The 14170-nt window shown below is 35.2% G+C and overlaps 1 protein-coding gene across 2 annotated transcripts in view; it reads right to left on the bottom strand.

The window, feature by feature from the left end:
* The window catches only part of LOC131164125 (protein unc-13 homolog), a 105253-nt gene that overhangs the window by 77560 nt on the left and 13523 nt on the right, over positions 1–14170 (bottom strand). For both annotated transcript variants that reach the window (XM_058121099.1, XM_058121100.1), the window contains 3 exons: positions 14018–14119; positions 5230–5460; positions 4814–4894 (listed from right to left, as the gene is read on the bottom strand). In XM_058121099.1, the coding sequence (XP_057977082.1) occupies positions 4814–4894; positions 5230–5460; positions 14018–14119 (414 nt within the window). The remainder of the gene's footprint in view (positions 1–4813; positions 4895–5229; positions 5461–14017; positions 14120–14170) is intronic.

Raw genomic sequence — 14170 nt, 5'->3', positions numbered from 1 at the left:
TAGAGAAAATCAAAATACGCGAAAAGAGTCCATTCACCCCCCCTATGACTCTATATACTCCCGGGCTAGGACATTCAACATCCATTATGAGAGAGAAAGAGAGGGGCAGAGAGAGAGAGAGTCATAGTTGGTTGATTAGAGATTGGAACATGGTAAACCCAAGCTGGCAGACAACTATTTTAAATGGATAAATATACTAAAAACATAAAAAATTTATGAAAATAAATACATAAATATATTCAAAATTACTCTGGCTGGATAAACCGACGACAAACTCACATCCTATGTCAAGCCTACCTATTTTATAGTTAGGACATCCTAGTTGCTCAGGTCTACTTAGACTAATCTTCAATTTAGTTACAACAAAAAGCATAACAAACAACAATCAGGCCATTTGGCATCAAATAGAAAAAAAAAAGTTAAAAAAAAAACCATAAAAAACACTTAGAACTAGAAACATAAGCTAAAAAATTGAACATTAGCAACCAGTTTAGTTATATTCCAAGAACTGAACAAAAACTGACAACCTGCTTACCAGATTAGTGCATGTGCATCTTGTCATTGGATCAAATAACAACTATCATACCATCCTTAAATTACTATAAAATTTTCCATCCTAATCTAAAGCAATTAACTATAGTACCCCTACTGAACCTTAACTCTATCTGTGATGCACTTAATGTCCTAATCTTTTCACACAGCCAATCCCCAACGCGAGTAAAGGAGGAGGGTTGCCTTAGCTAACTAATAACCAGCGTAAAACTTGTTAGATCACTATGATATAAACCCTTACTGAATATCCATTGGGGCTTCGCCAACGAGCGATGCGTTGAACTTATACCGCTCGGGGGCAGCGAAAAGTGGGCAAGGGCGTGCTAGGTTGTCACCCTAAAGCAATGCGATAGGTCAGTGCCCGGGTACGTTGTCAAATATGCGAAGGTTCCCGCATCATTCTAGACGTGGGCGGGTAAAGAAGTTAATTCAGGAGACTAGGATTAAATTAACAACTTGGGATATAGGGACACTTATGGCTAAAAGCGTAAAATTATGGATACAAAGATTAGAAGAAAAATTAATATTGCCTTCAAGAAACTAAATGGGTAGGGCAAAAAGCTAGAAAATTGATAAATCAAGATTTAAACTTTGGTACACTAGAAAAGAAAAACTTGAGAATGGGGTAAGAATTATTATAGCCAAAAACTTAAAAGAAAGTATTGTAGATATAAACAAAGTAGGGGATAGAATTATAAAAATCAAGATGGTCTTAAGCCAAGAGATAATAAATATCATTAGTGCTTATGCTCCTCAAGTAGGCTTATCACAAAATCTTAAGAGACAATTTTGGACAAATATGGATAGTATCATACAAAGCATATCGGGGACTGAAAAAATATTCATAGGAGCAGATCTGAAAGGGCACAATGAAAGGGATAATAAAGGTTATGAGAGGATACATGGAAGATATGAATGTGGAAACAAAAATGAACCTGGGGAGACGATCTTAGACTTTGCTATGTCATACGATTTTATTATAATGAAAACTTGCCTTAAGAAAAGAGAAAACACTTAATAACCTTCAAAAGTGGACAAAATATAAGTCAAATAGATTTTTTCTTAACTAGGAGGATAGATCGTTTATCATCTAAAGATTGTAAAGTTATCCTAGGAGAAAGCATAACCACATAACATAGAGTTTTAGTGTTAGATATATGTGTTAAAAAAAAAAAAGGAATAGAAAGAATAAAATAAATCAATGTAAGAGAACTAGATGGTGGAACCTAAAGGGAGAAAATATAATAAAATTTAAAGATAAAATGATCAAAGATGCTAATTGGACTATAGAGGATGGTGTAGACACAAACACTCTTTGGAGTAAGATAGCTAGCACTATTAAAAAAACAGCAAAAGAGGTTTTAGGTGAGTCAAGACGAAGATTCTCGAATAGCAAAGAAAGTTGGTGGTGGGATCAAATGTTCAAAAAGTCGTAAAGACAAAAAGAATTTGGTATAAAAATGGCAAAAATATAGAAACATGGATAACTTTGAAAATTATAAAGAGGCAAGAAAAGGCGCAAAAAAAGTTGTTAGTGAAGCTAAACATAGATCATTTAATAATTTGTATGATAGATTAGATATAAAATAAGGGAAAAGATATATTTAAACTTGCTAGGGCTAGAGAAAGAAAAAGGATTTAGGCATTGTAACATGCATAAAAAGTGAGGAGGATATTGTCTTGGTTAAGGAAGAATACATAAAAGAAAAATGGCGAAGATACTTTAGTAAGCTATTTAATGAAAACCAAATAGAAGACTTAACCTCAAAATTGACAAATGAGGAAAAGACTAAAAATATGAGATTTATTCGCAAGATTAGAGTTAATGAACTTAATTTTGCACTAAAAAAATGAAAACTTGAAAAGCTATAGGACCGGATAACATCCCAATTGAAGTTTGGAAATGCTTAGGTGATAATTGAATTATATTTTTAACTAATTTATTTAACACAATTATAAAAACTAAGAAAATTCTAGATGAATGGAGGAAAAGCACTTACCTATATACAAAAAAAAAAAAAAAAAAGAGACATTTAAAATTGTAATAACTATCGTAGAATAAAGGTCTCAAAAAATCAATTTGGTTTTATGCCTGGGAGATCTACTACAGAAGCTATATATCTTTTAAGAAGATTAATGGAAAAGTTTAGGGAAAAGAAAAGGGATTTTCATATGGTATTTATTGATTTAGAGAAACCATATGATAGGGTACCTAGAGAAGTTTTATTGTGGATTTTAGGAAAAAAAGGGTGTCTGTAGTAGGTATACTAATGTCATTAAGGATATGTACGATGGTATAATGACTAGTGTAAGGACTATAGGTGCAGAGACTAGAGAATTTTCAATCAAAACACGTGTACATCAAGGATCTGCTTTGAGCCCTTATCTTTTTGCCTTAGTGATGGATCAACTTACTAGGAGTATCCAAAATGAGATTCCATGGTGTATGTTATTTGCAGATGATATTGTATTGATTGATGAAACTAGGGATGGAGCAGTGGCTAAGTTAGAATTAGGGAGAGAAGCTTCATAATCTAAAGGCTATAGGATAAGAAGAAATAAGACACAATATATGAAACGAAATTTCAATAATAGTAGAAGGAATATTGGAGACAAAGTTAAACTTGATAATGTAGAAATAAATAGCACCTGTAGATTTCAATACCCAGGATCTATAATGCAAACTGAAGGAGAAATTGAAGAGGATGTAATACATGGAGTTAAAGCAAGCAGGGTAAAATGAAGAAGTGCTTCAATTGTGCTTTATGATCGTAGAATACCCTTGAAATTAAATGGAAAGTTTTATAAGATGACTATAAGACCAGCTATGTTGTATGGATCAGAATGTTGAGCAACTAAGAAACAACATATCCAAAAAGTGAAAGTTGCTGAGATAAGAATGCTTAAATAGATTACTAGTATAACAATGAAAGATAAATTGAAAAATGAACATATTCACAGCAAGTTAGGCATATTCACAGCAAGTTAGGAAATGACGACTCAGATGGTTTAGGCACTTGCAACGTAGGCCACATAGCGCCATTGAGGAAGAGTGAGTTAGTTATTGTGAGGGGTAGTAAAAGTGGTAGGGGTAGACCTAATAACTTAGAATGAGATAGTAAGGATTTAATAGCCCTGAATTTGTCGAAAGAAATTGTCCATGATCGCATAAATTTGCAGAAAGAGATTAATGTAGATGACCGCAACTAGTGGGATTTAAGGCTTAGTTTTGTTTTTGTTGTTGTATCCCTATTGAACCTTAATTAGCCCAACACTGATAAAGATAAATAAATTTTAAAGCCTCATTCAATTAAATATAATTAAAATAATAAAAATAAAAAAGAATAAAAAGAAATCAAAAAATAGAAATCAATTGCTTAATAATTATATGTTTTCCTATAAATAAATAAATATATAATTATATGTTTAAAATTCACTCTTTAGTACTCCAAAAACAATCCTATTGCCATATGAAGGTTGAAAATGATGAAATCATTATTTGGAGATTTTTTTTCCAAATTTTTAGAAATTTTAGGATATTTTAAAAAATTTTATTCTAAATTAACACAATAATATTATTTTAATAATTCCTTTATTAGAAAAAATATATACATATTGATTTAATCCACATAAGTGATATTATTGTGACTACTGGTTGCCATAACAACTGTGCCATAATTGCTAAAAAGCTATAACAGACACAAAACTAGGAATGCACACAAATATGTCGATGCCAACATATGAAAGCAGAAAGCATAAGAACCCCTCAACATATGAAACCATCCATACATGCATATATAACAGCAAAAGAGGAACATTTGGATGCAGAACGTTGTCTAAAAAATTTATCGAACTTATCACGTTAATAGTTCAATTAGTGTATAATGTAACATATACCTTTTTAGTGAATAGATGCCAATAGAAGCGATATTTCATCCTAATAATAAATTGTAGAACTAGAAGTAAAACATAAAATCATAGAATAAAGTAAAAACACTGCTTGCAAAAAAATATCCCTGATTCAAATAACCCACAACTGTCACAAGAATACAAAACTTACTCCATGCTTGGGAGCTTGGAGTTTAGGCCTGGATTTGGATTTGTGTGCGTTTGGATAAAGTGCAAAGTAAAATTGTATTAAGCTTCATACAAATACACACAGTTTCAAATCTAAGACTTTAAATCCATACTCCCAAACACAGCCTTAATTCGTTTAGCCACCAAAAGGCATGCCCATAAGTTACACTACAGAGAGACTGACCTTGATTTCACCATATTCACCAGAAATAGGAAACCAAGCTGCTGATGCCAAGGTCATCACCCCCTTGAAGTTACAAAATTTCTGAAAAGAAAATTAGTAATTAGGCAGGACATCCCAGTAAAGGGGAACAGCAGCAGAATGCATCGTGCAAGCAATAACTTCTAACAATACCAAAGTTCAAACATGAAACTAAAAATAGTGATCTGGGTTCCTAAATCAATGTATTTCCATGAAAATCAGATCTATTAAAAGAAAAACAGGTCAGAGACAACACAACAATGGCTTACATGAGCAAAAAGGTTAGTAGAGCTTTGACAAAATATAGGATGACTTGGCTAATAATGCATCTGGAGTGATGACCATCAACTTATATAAGACCAAAAACTTAATATTATCTCCGAAAGATCGCAACTAACCTGACCAAAATGCAGATGATAATCTTTAAGTTTGCTGTCACACCAGATGCTCATAGAGAAGAAAACTGCCTGTACCAAACTTAATTTTATTTTGCTGTCATTGTATATGCCAAAACATGTGAGGCTATTCATATATTGTTCTTCCTTCACATCACTGTTTTCAGTAGATAGAACTTTCTGCACCTCAAGTATTGCATAGTCTAATAGCACGGCTTCATCTGTCCTAACAAACTTCAATAGAGATAAATATATTAGAAATAAAACAGAAACACAAATTTTCAAACCATCAAGTGACGAGTTAACATAAAATTGAGAGGAGTGAAGCTGTGGATTCCAATATATTCCATTGCTACACAATAAAACTGATGAGCCAATCAAGATATCTCAAAGTGATGATGCTAATGAGTATTTCAGTACCCAAATGAATACCTATTTGATAAATCTGACGTGATCCATCAGTGATCTTGTGCCCACATTCCACAACAAAATGGAGTTTCAAAGCACAAAAACAGGCATATTTTCGAAGTCACTCGTACACTATTGTATCAAATGAATGTCCTAAAGTTTTTTGGAGTGATATCGTGCTCACTACTTGCTCTCTCATCAATAAAATGCCATCCTCTATCCTTAGAGGTAAAATCCCTTATCAAATTATCTTCCTTAAGGAATTTTTTATCTCACTTTCTCTGTGTATATTTGGCTGCATGTCCTTTGTCCGTCTGCTAAATCCAAGAATGGACAAGTTGGATCCTCATGCTATCAAATGTATTTTTCTTGGCTATTCATATACTAAGAAGGGATATCAATGTTATAGACCTATTTTACACCAATTCTTTGTCTCTGTTGATGTCACTTTTTTTGAGTCTGCAGCACACTATTCTGAGTCCCTGAGTTATGTTGACCTTGATGAGTTCCTTCCTCTACCTAGCCTTCTAGATCCTAAACTATTATATGTGCCCAATCCTCCTACATCATTTTCATCCAATTTGAGTCATCATCTTAGGATCATCCCAATTTACACGTGTACACACAGGGACTCAAGGAAGGAGAACCTCCTCTAACTTCTACGCCTCTAGTTCCCTCATCAAATGACCTTATTTCCTAAGATGTTTATCCTCTTATAGTTGTCTGGAAAGGTAAATGCACATGTATTATTGTATCCAACATCCAATCTCTAATTTTGTTTGTTATGATTTCTTGCCACCCTCATATTACTGTTTTGTTAATACTCTATCTTCCGTTGCTTTTCCAAAATCTATTTCTAAAGCCCTATCCCAATCTAGGTGAACTGCAATGGTTGAAGAGATGCATACACTATATGATACCAATACTTGGGATTTGGTACCTCTTCCGCCTGATAAGTATGTGGTTGATTGTCACTAGGTGTACACTAAGAAAGTCAATCCAAATGGTTCCATGGCTTGTTGAAGGTCCAGCCTTGTTCCTAAGGGATTATACTCAGGTGTATGGTTTGAATTATTCTTTCCAATCACCAATTTGCCTTGGTACATTTGTTCAATTCCTTAGCCATAATTTATCACTAGCCTCTATATCGATTACATATGAAGAAAGCTTTCATACATGATAATCTTCATAAGGAGGTCTATATCAAGCAACCACCTAGGCTTGTTGCTCAAGGGAGTCTGACTTAGTGTTTCAACTCAAAAAATCCTTTTATCGTTTAAAACAGTCTCGTAGAGCATGGTTTGGTAAATTGAGTGTTGTAGTATTTGAGCTTGGCCTCACTTTGCATTTTCTCATGCTCCATCCTACAAGATTCTGCTTATCGTGTATGTGGATGATATTGTGATGATGATCAAGGTATCCAAGACCTAAGCATTTCCTACAAACCAAGTTTCAAATTAAATATTTGCAACCATTGAAGTACTTATTGGTTATAGAAGTGTCGAGATCATGTATGGGAACCAAATTGTCAAAGAGAAAGTATGTTCTTCATCTTCCAAATGAGACTGGGCTAATAAAATCCAAACTTGTTGATACACCCATGGATCTTAACAATAAGTTAGTGCTAGATATGGATGATTGTTGCCCAACCCACAAATTAGACCAGAGACTTGTTGAAAAGTTAAATTATCTTCAAGTCACTCAACTGAACATATCTTTCCTAACAAATGTTGTTAACTTCTTGATTCTCAAAGAACAAGTCATTGGGATGCAGTAATTCATATCTTGAGGAATCTCAAAGGAGCACTTAGAAGAGATCTCTTACATCAGCATAAAAGGTCACGCTTATATTCAAGGATATACAAATGCATATTAGGCCATGTCATCTTCCGATAGAAGATCTACAACCCGGTATTATATCTTTATTGGGCAATTTGGTTCCTAGGAAGAGTAAGAAAACTCAAGTGCTAAGCTAGAGTATAAGGCCATGGCCTGCACTGCATATGAACTTTTTTGGTTGAAGACCATTTTAGGAGAACTAGGTTTTCCACATTCTTGGTATGTGGAGCTGATGTGTGATAAGTGATAACCAAGTTGCTACTTGCTATTCATATTGCCTCCAACTAAGTCTTCCATGAGTGAACAAAACACATTGAAATTTTCCACCACTTTGTTTAGGAGAAATTTGTGCAAAAGCTCATTACACCACTCTCCTCCTGCGACATAAGCCCATGATGGTCACAGGCCCATGAAGAATAGCATTACTCATTCATGTATGCAAAAACATTGCACATAAGCATGAATGAGCACATGCACATATCTAAATACAACAACACAATCTGAAAAGATAGCAATAAAGTGCATCACAACAAAGTAAGCGAACACCGCAATTCATAAGCCACCGGTGAATACTGATAAATAATTTTCGAGGGTCCCTATCAATAATGATAAACAACCTTCAGGCTACAAACAGCAAACATAAGATCCCGAAATCTCTATTAACAAACAAAATTCTTATCAGGACCATCCCTAGAACCCTTTCATCATTCTCAGATCTTCAAAAGGCAAAACCTAGCTCAAACACCTGTTGCATCAATCTTTAGAACCCCAATCAAGCTTTTCTAACATCCTTCTCCCTATCCAGTTCTTATTTCTGCCCCACCCCCCATCCCCCATCCCCCAAAAAATAATAATAATATTTATTAATGATAACAACAACGCGACGACAATGATGATTCGACTTCAATTTTTCAGCACAAGAAATTATTCTGATTTCTGATGAAGCAAATATAAAATAGGCAATGCACGCCCCATGTAACAGAGCAACTTCACTAGCAAGAGTTCTTAAGTCTTCAAAAGTCCCATTCTCAAGGAATATATACGTTAAGGCACAATATACAATGTGGCTCAATGCCCAACAGCTTAAGCTTCTCTAGTCAAGTCATGCCTTAATATTGAATCATGGTTCCAAGGAGGTCCAGAGTCCAATTCTTCTTGCTCACGTTCATCATCTGTTAAAAATTATCATGATCTCATTTAATGGCTGTTATTTGTGACAATCAAGGCCAACCCACTAACCCAACAACTAGACCACCATGCTTAAGCCATTACATGGCAGGAGGCTGGCCCTGGGTTCAATTATTCTTGCTCACATTTATCATCTGTTAAAAATTATCTTGATTTCATTTAATGGATGTTACTTGTGACAATCAAGGCCAACCCACTAGCCCAACAACTAGCCCACCATGCTTGAGCCATTACTTGGCAGGAGGCTTGCCCAGGCTTACTAACCACAAATATGCCCTCCACCACAGAAGTTGGGCTGCAACTAAGTTTCACATTATCAATACTTGTCTATCTCTCCATGTGCAACCAGGCTGCATATGTAAGGGGAGTGTTCAGACCGGATATGCATTGTTGGTCCACAACCTAGCAGCTTAAGCTTTTAGATCAAGTGGAGAATTCACAATCTACAATTGTATAAATGATAAAAATTTGAATTATGTGCCCATAAAGACTTAAAAACACCATTTTCCTACCCAAAAATGGACTAAAACAAAAGTTTCACATGATCAAAGTACAGAACTTCACTGAAAAATACCAAAATTTCTGAACTTTGTGGAAACCGCATCTCAATTACTCATTTGCGATTTTTCAGCCCATATTTAGTGATATTCCCAAGAGGGCAAGTTATCCTAAAAGTAAGGATGTTACACCTAACCTCAATGTCATGCGTTCAAATCACGGAAGGAATTTCTCCAAATGTGGAGGTACAGTTGTGTAAACATGCCCTAGCAGACCTTCAATATTGCGTGAGAGCCTAGTGACCTTGGTATTGCATGATTTTGGAAAATTTTGAATAAATTTCAAAATGCTTGCCAAATTTTTGAACTTCTAATTTTATATGAAAAAAAAAAGTAGATTTTGGACCTTCTTAAAACCCACAAACCTCCAATGGAGCTCCTTTTGTCCTCCTTCATTCTTTCAAAAAAAAAAAAAAAATTGTGGCATGAGCAATGCTACCCAATTTTTCATTAAATATGAGGTTTAAAGACTTCTTTAAACATTGTCTTGAGCCTTTCAAACTCCATGCTCAAAGGCACTACTTTCTTCAAAAAACTCGTGTTTAGGCCCAAGAAACAAATTTCAAAATGGACCAATTATTTTACATGAATTGTACAATTACAATGATATCATAATACTTTTTTTAAATCGCAAAAGGAGAAGTAAATTAATTGAGAAAGAATATACAATATAAGAGAAAAGGAATCCTACCAAAAAAGTAAATAAATAAATAAAATAGAAAAACTAAAGCAGGAAAGCATAACAATTAATACAAAACAGCTGACCAACCCACGCTGATCATCTTCAAGACATAATCCCCTGAAACAACCAGCAGCAACAGCCAAACAAAACCCAAGAATCTTCTTCCTCTTAAAAATGTGGTCATTCCTTTCCATCCAAATAGCCACAATGCAGCAAACAAATCACATCTATAGAGCAGGTTTGTCTTTGCTCCTTCTGAACCCCAAAATATAAATAGCTAACATATCCTCCACAAACTCCAGACAAACCCAACTTTCCCCAATAAAACCAAATAAACTGTTCCAACCTCCAAGAACAAAGCAAAAACAAATGAGAGGCAGATTCAGAACCACCAAAGCAAAGAACACACATGTCCGGAGATAATGCGTTAGAAGGCCTCCTACTCTGCAACAGCTTATTAGTGTTAACTCTATTAAGAAAAACCAACCAAATAGAAGAATTAATTTTACAGGGACTTTGGCCTTCCAAATCATATGGAAGAATCGGATCAAGAACTCAAAGAAAGAATTGCAAGAAAATTCTCCTGAAGACTCCAGCACCCACTTCCTCATGTACTCAATATTGGATGGAGAGCAATCCTCCAAAAAATTCAACAATTATGCAAGCTCCTCCACCTCACTATCATTCAAAGATCATATGGAAATGAAAATCACACAAAAAATTCTCCCTGTTAGAAAGAAGAAAAGAAGAAATAGGGCCATTATGTGATGAAGAAAGACAATTCAATCAAGGAAACAACATGAAAAGAGCCAAATCCTCCACCCCAAGTGTTGAAGAAAGACAATACAATCAAGGAAACAACATGAAAAGAGCCAAATCCTCCACCCAAGAGTCTACTCAAAAACGAATACTCATCCCATTGCCCACCTCAAATTTGGTATTAGGAATAACATTTGGATAAAGCTGAGATGTAAATCTCCAAAGACTCTCACAAGAAGATCTAAAACCTACTTTAGTATCCATCCATTTCCTTGTAACCAGATTTACTTTTATATGCCAAAGTGACTTCTCCTTTAAAGGAAACCTCCATCCCCATTTACTTGTTAAGACAATGTTTTTAGACACCAAATTCCCAAGACCTAAACCCTCTCCTTTCTTAGACCTACACAACACCTCACATAGTCACATCTAACCAAATAATTTTTCTTCTCCCCCGCTCCAGACAACAGATAATCTCTCATTCTCTTAATAGTCCTAGCCACCCAAACACAAACTTTAAAAATAGATAAAAAGTAAAGAGGAATGCTAGAAAGACAAGATTTAAGAGTTACCTACCACTTAAAGAAAAAAGAGCACCCTTCCACCCATAAAGACGCTTAGATGCCTTCCCAATGATGGAAGCCCAAAAGCCCAAAACCTAGGATTACCACCACACAGAACCACTAAGTACAACAAAGGCCAATCAAGGAAGCACATCCTGCTAAATATTAATAACTGCAATCACATTTTTTCCCAAAATTCACTCTTAACCCAGTAACATACTTGGAAATCTACAAAATGGTGGGCACATCTAGAAACTCTTAAGAAGAAGATGGTATCATTTGCAAAATGAAGATGAGAAATTATGATCCTCTTACTACCACTCCAATACCTCTCACAAACCCTCTCAACCGCCCTAGATATCAATCTACTCAAACAGTCAACAACCAAGACAAACAAAAAGGGGGACGAAGGGCATCCTAGCCTAATACCCGCTGAAATCGAAGTTGTCAACCATGCGTAGGCTTCCCATTTGATAATAATAGGAAAAGAAGTACTACATAAACAACCCCTCATCCCACCTAACCCCAAAATATTTCTTCTCCAAAATCCTATCCAGGAAATTTACGCAATCATAAGCCTTTTCAAAATCCACTTTAAACACTACACCTCTCCTTTTATTCCTCCTAACATCCTCCATAACCTCATTAACTACTAAAATAGTATCAACAATCTGCCTAACCCCACAAAAGCACTCTGAGCTTGATCGTACTTCTTGTAACTAAACTCAGCCTATAGGTTAGCACCTTAGCAATAATCTTACACACACTAGTTACCAGAGTAAAATGCCAAAAATCAGCAACATGCAAAGATTTACTCTTCTTAGGCATCAAAGTGATAAAAGTAGAATTAATACTCTTGCTCAAAACAGCATTAAAAAATAACTCCTCAAAAATCCTCATTACATCCATTCTAACCTTAGGCACCAAAGTGATGAAAGTAGAATTAATACTCTTGCTCAAAACACCATTAAGAAAGAGTTCCTTAACAATCTTTATTAAATCCAATCTAATCACATCCACAACACTGGAAGAAAGCCATATTAAAGCCCCGAACCAGGCACCTTATCCCTACCCATCTCAAACACAACCTGCAGAACCTCACTTTCCTCAAAAAAAGCCTCACCAACCAAGATTCCTGATCCAAAAAAATTGGATTCACTCCAAACCCTCAATCATTGGCCTATCTCCACCCTCCTCAGAAAACAAAATTTGCAGAAAAAATCTATCAACTCACTATAAAATCAGGATCAGAAATAAGCTCTCCCTCTCTCACCTACAACTCATTAATAACACTCCTTCTCCATTTACCAATAGCCAAGCTATGAAAGAGATGAGAATTACAATCACCCTCTCTTACCCACTTGTACTTAGTCTCTTGTCTCCAACTCCTCAATTCCCTAAAAATAACCGCTTCTAACTCAATAATTAAACCCACCCTCTTAACCTCCTCAACCACTGAAAGCAAACCTTCCTCCTCTTTCCTATCGAACAAATAAATCCCGCAAAATACTAATTTCTTAATTCTATTGTCTCCAAAAACTACTACATTCTGCCTCTTCAACACAACCTTAAGTCTGTTAAGCTTTCTTATAAAACTAAAACCGCGCCAACCCCTATAAACCCCATTCCAAGAATCTCTCCCAAAGACAGAAAAGACTTATAATTGAGCCTCATATTTTAAAACCTAAACGGCATCAGACCCACACCTAACCTTTCTAGACTCTAATAAAATAGAGAAAATGAACAAACACAGCTTAGACAAAACCAACTGAAAGATTCAGACCCACTCACCACAAAATAAGAACTTATACAAATGACTAGCAATGGTCCTCTTCCAACCAAGAAGATAAGACATTATCTCTTTGAAAGTCCCTTAACCCAGTAACTAATATACCTATTAAAATTACTCATTGTAAGTAAAACAACCTCCCCTTTTCTTCTCACTAGGGAACCTAACCACATTAAAAACGCACCCAACTATAGGCAAACAAAACCCAAAAGGTGCATAAATCTCTTCCAAAAAAAATTATATGAATGCTGACCTAGATACACAGATGAAACCTACCACTGACCTCTACCTCTAATATTTAACAAAATGAACAAAGGAAAGAAAAAAGTAAGCTATCTACCTTACCAACGGAACGAGTATCCCAAATAATCAAATCCCCACTGAAGCACCTTGGGAAGGAAGAAAGTCCCACTTCAAAGTCCCCCTCCCATATACTACTAACACCTTCCCATCCACCTTTTTAAGTTTAGTTTCCTAAATAAAACAATATCAGGAGAACTTGTACTCAAAACAATACAAAAAATAATAACATTTGAGAGTATTTTTTCCCTTAAATTGATCCACTAATAGAGAACAACTCATCAGAGGACTAGATGCATGGATCTATTCGGCAGCATAATTTATTGTACTCTGCAATAACTAACTTGGAGGAAAATGTGATTGACAGTTGATCTGCAACCACTATTGCATCAAAGCTCACAATGCCAACATGCAGATTCTAAAATAAGGCATTTAAGCATATTGATCCATCAATATATGAGCCTCATACCAAATGAATCTTAAGATGGCATCGAGAGAAAGACACACTCTTCTCCATCTGTGATATTGCACCCAATAATACATTTCAATGATTTTGTATTATGGACGTATGTCCCAAAGCATTATCCTAAATAAAAAATTTGAAACACTTCCAGATAATCATAACTAGAATTCAGAATACAAACATATAAAACCAACATGTTCTGCTATTGTCTAACACAATACATTGTTTAAATAAAATGTCCACCTGTTGAAAAAGCACCCAACCATATAATGCACTATGTAGTTTCGGAGTGATGCCCAAAGTAGACCAAGTCAACTTGAAAAGTGCGAGGATTTCATCAGCTTCCTAACAAAGATCCCATGTAACAGAATGTCACTCAAAGTTTACCCAGCAGTA

The sequence above is a fragment of the Malania oleifera genome, chromosome 9 (assembly GCF_029873635.1).
Source record: "Malania oleifera isolate guangnan ecotype guangnan chromosome 9, ASM2987363v1, whole genome shotgun sequence".
Lineage (NCBI taxonomy): Eukaryota > Viridiplantae > Streptophyta > Magnoliopsida > Santalales > Ximeniaceae > Malania > Malania oleifera.
The sequence above is the reverse complement of the archived record's forward strand: the minus strand, read 5'-3'. Positions and strand labels throughout refer to the sequence as shown.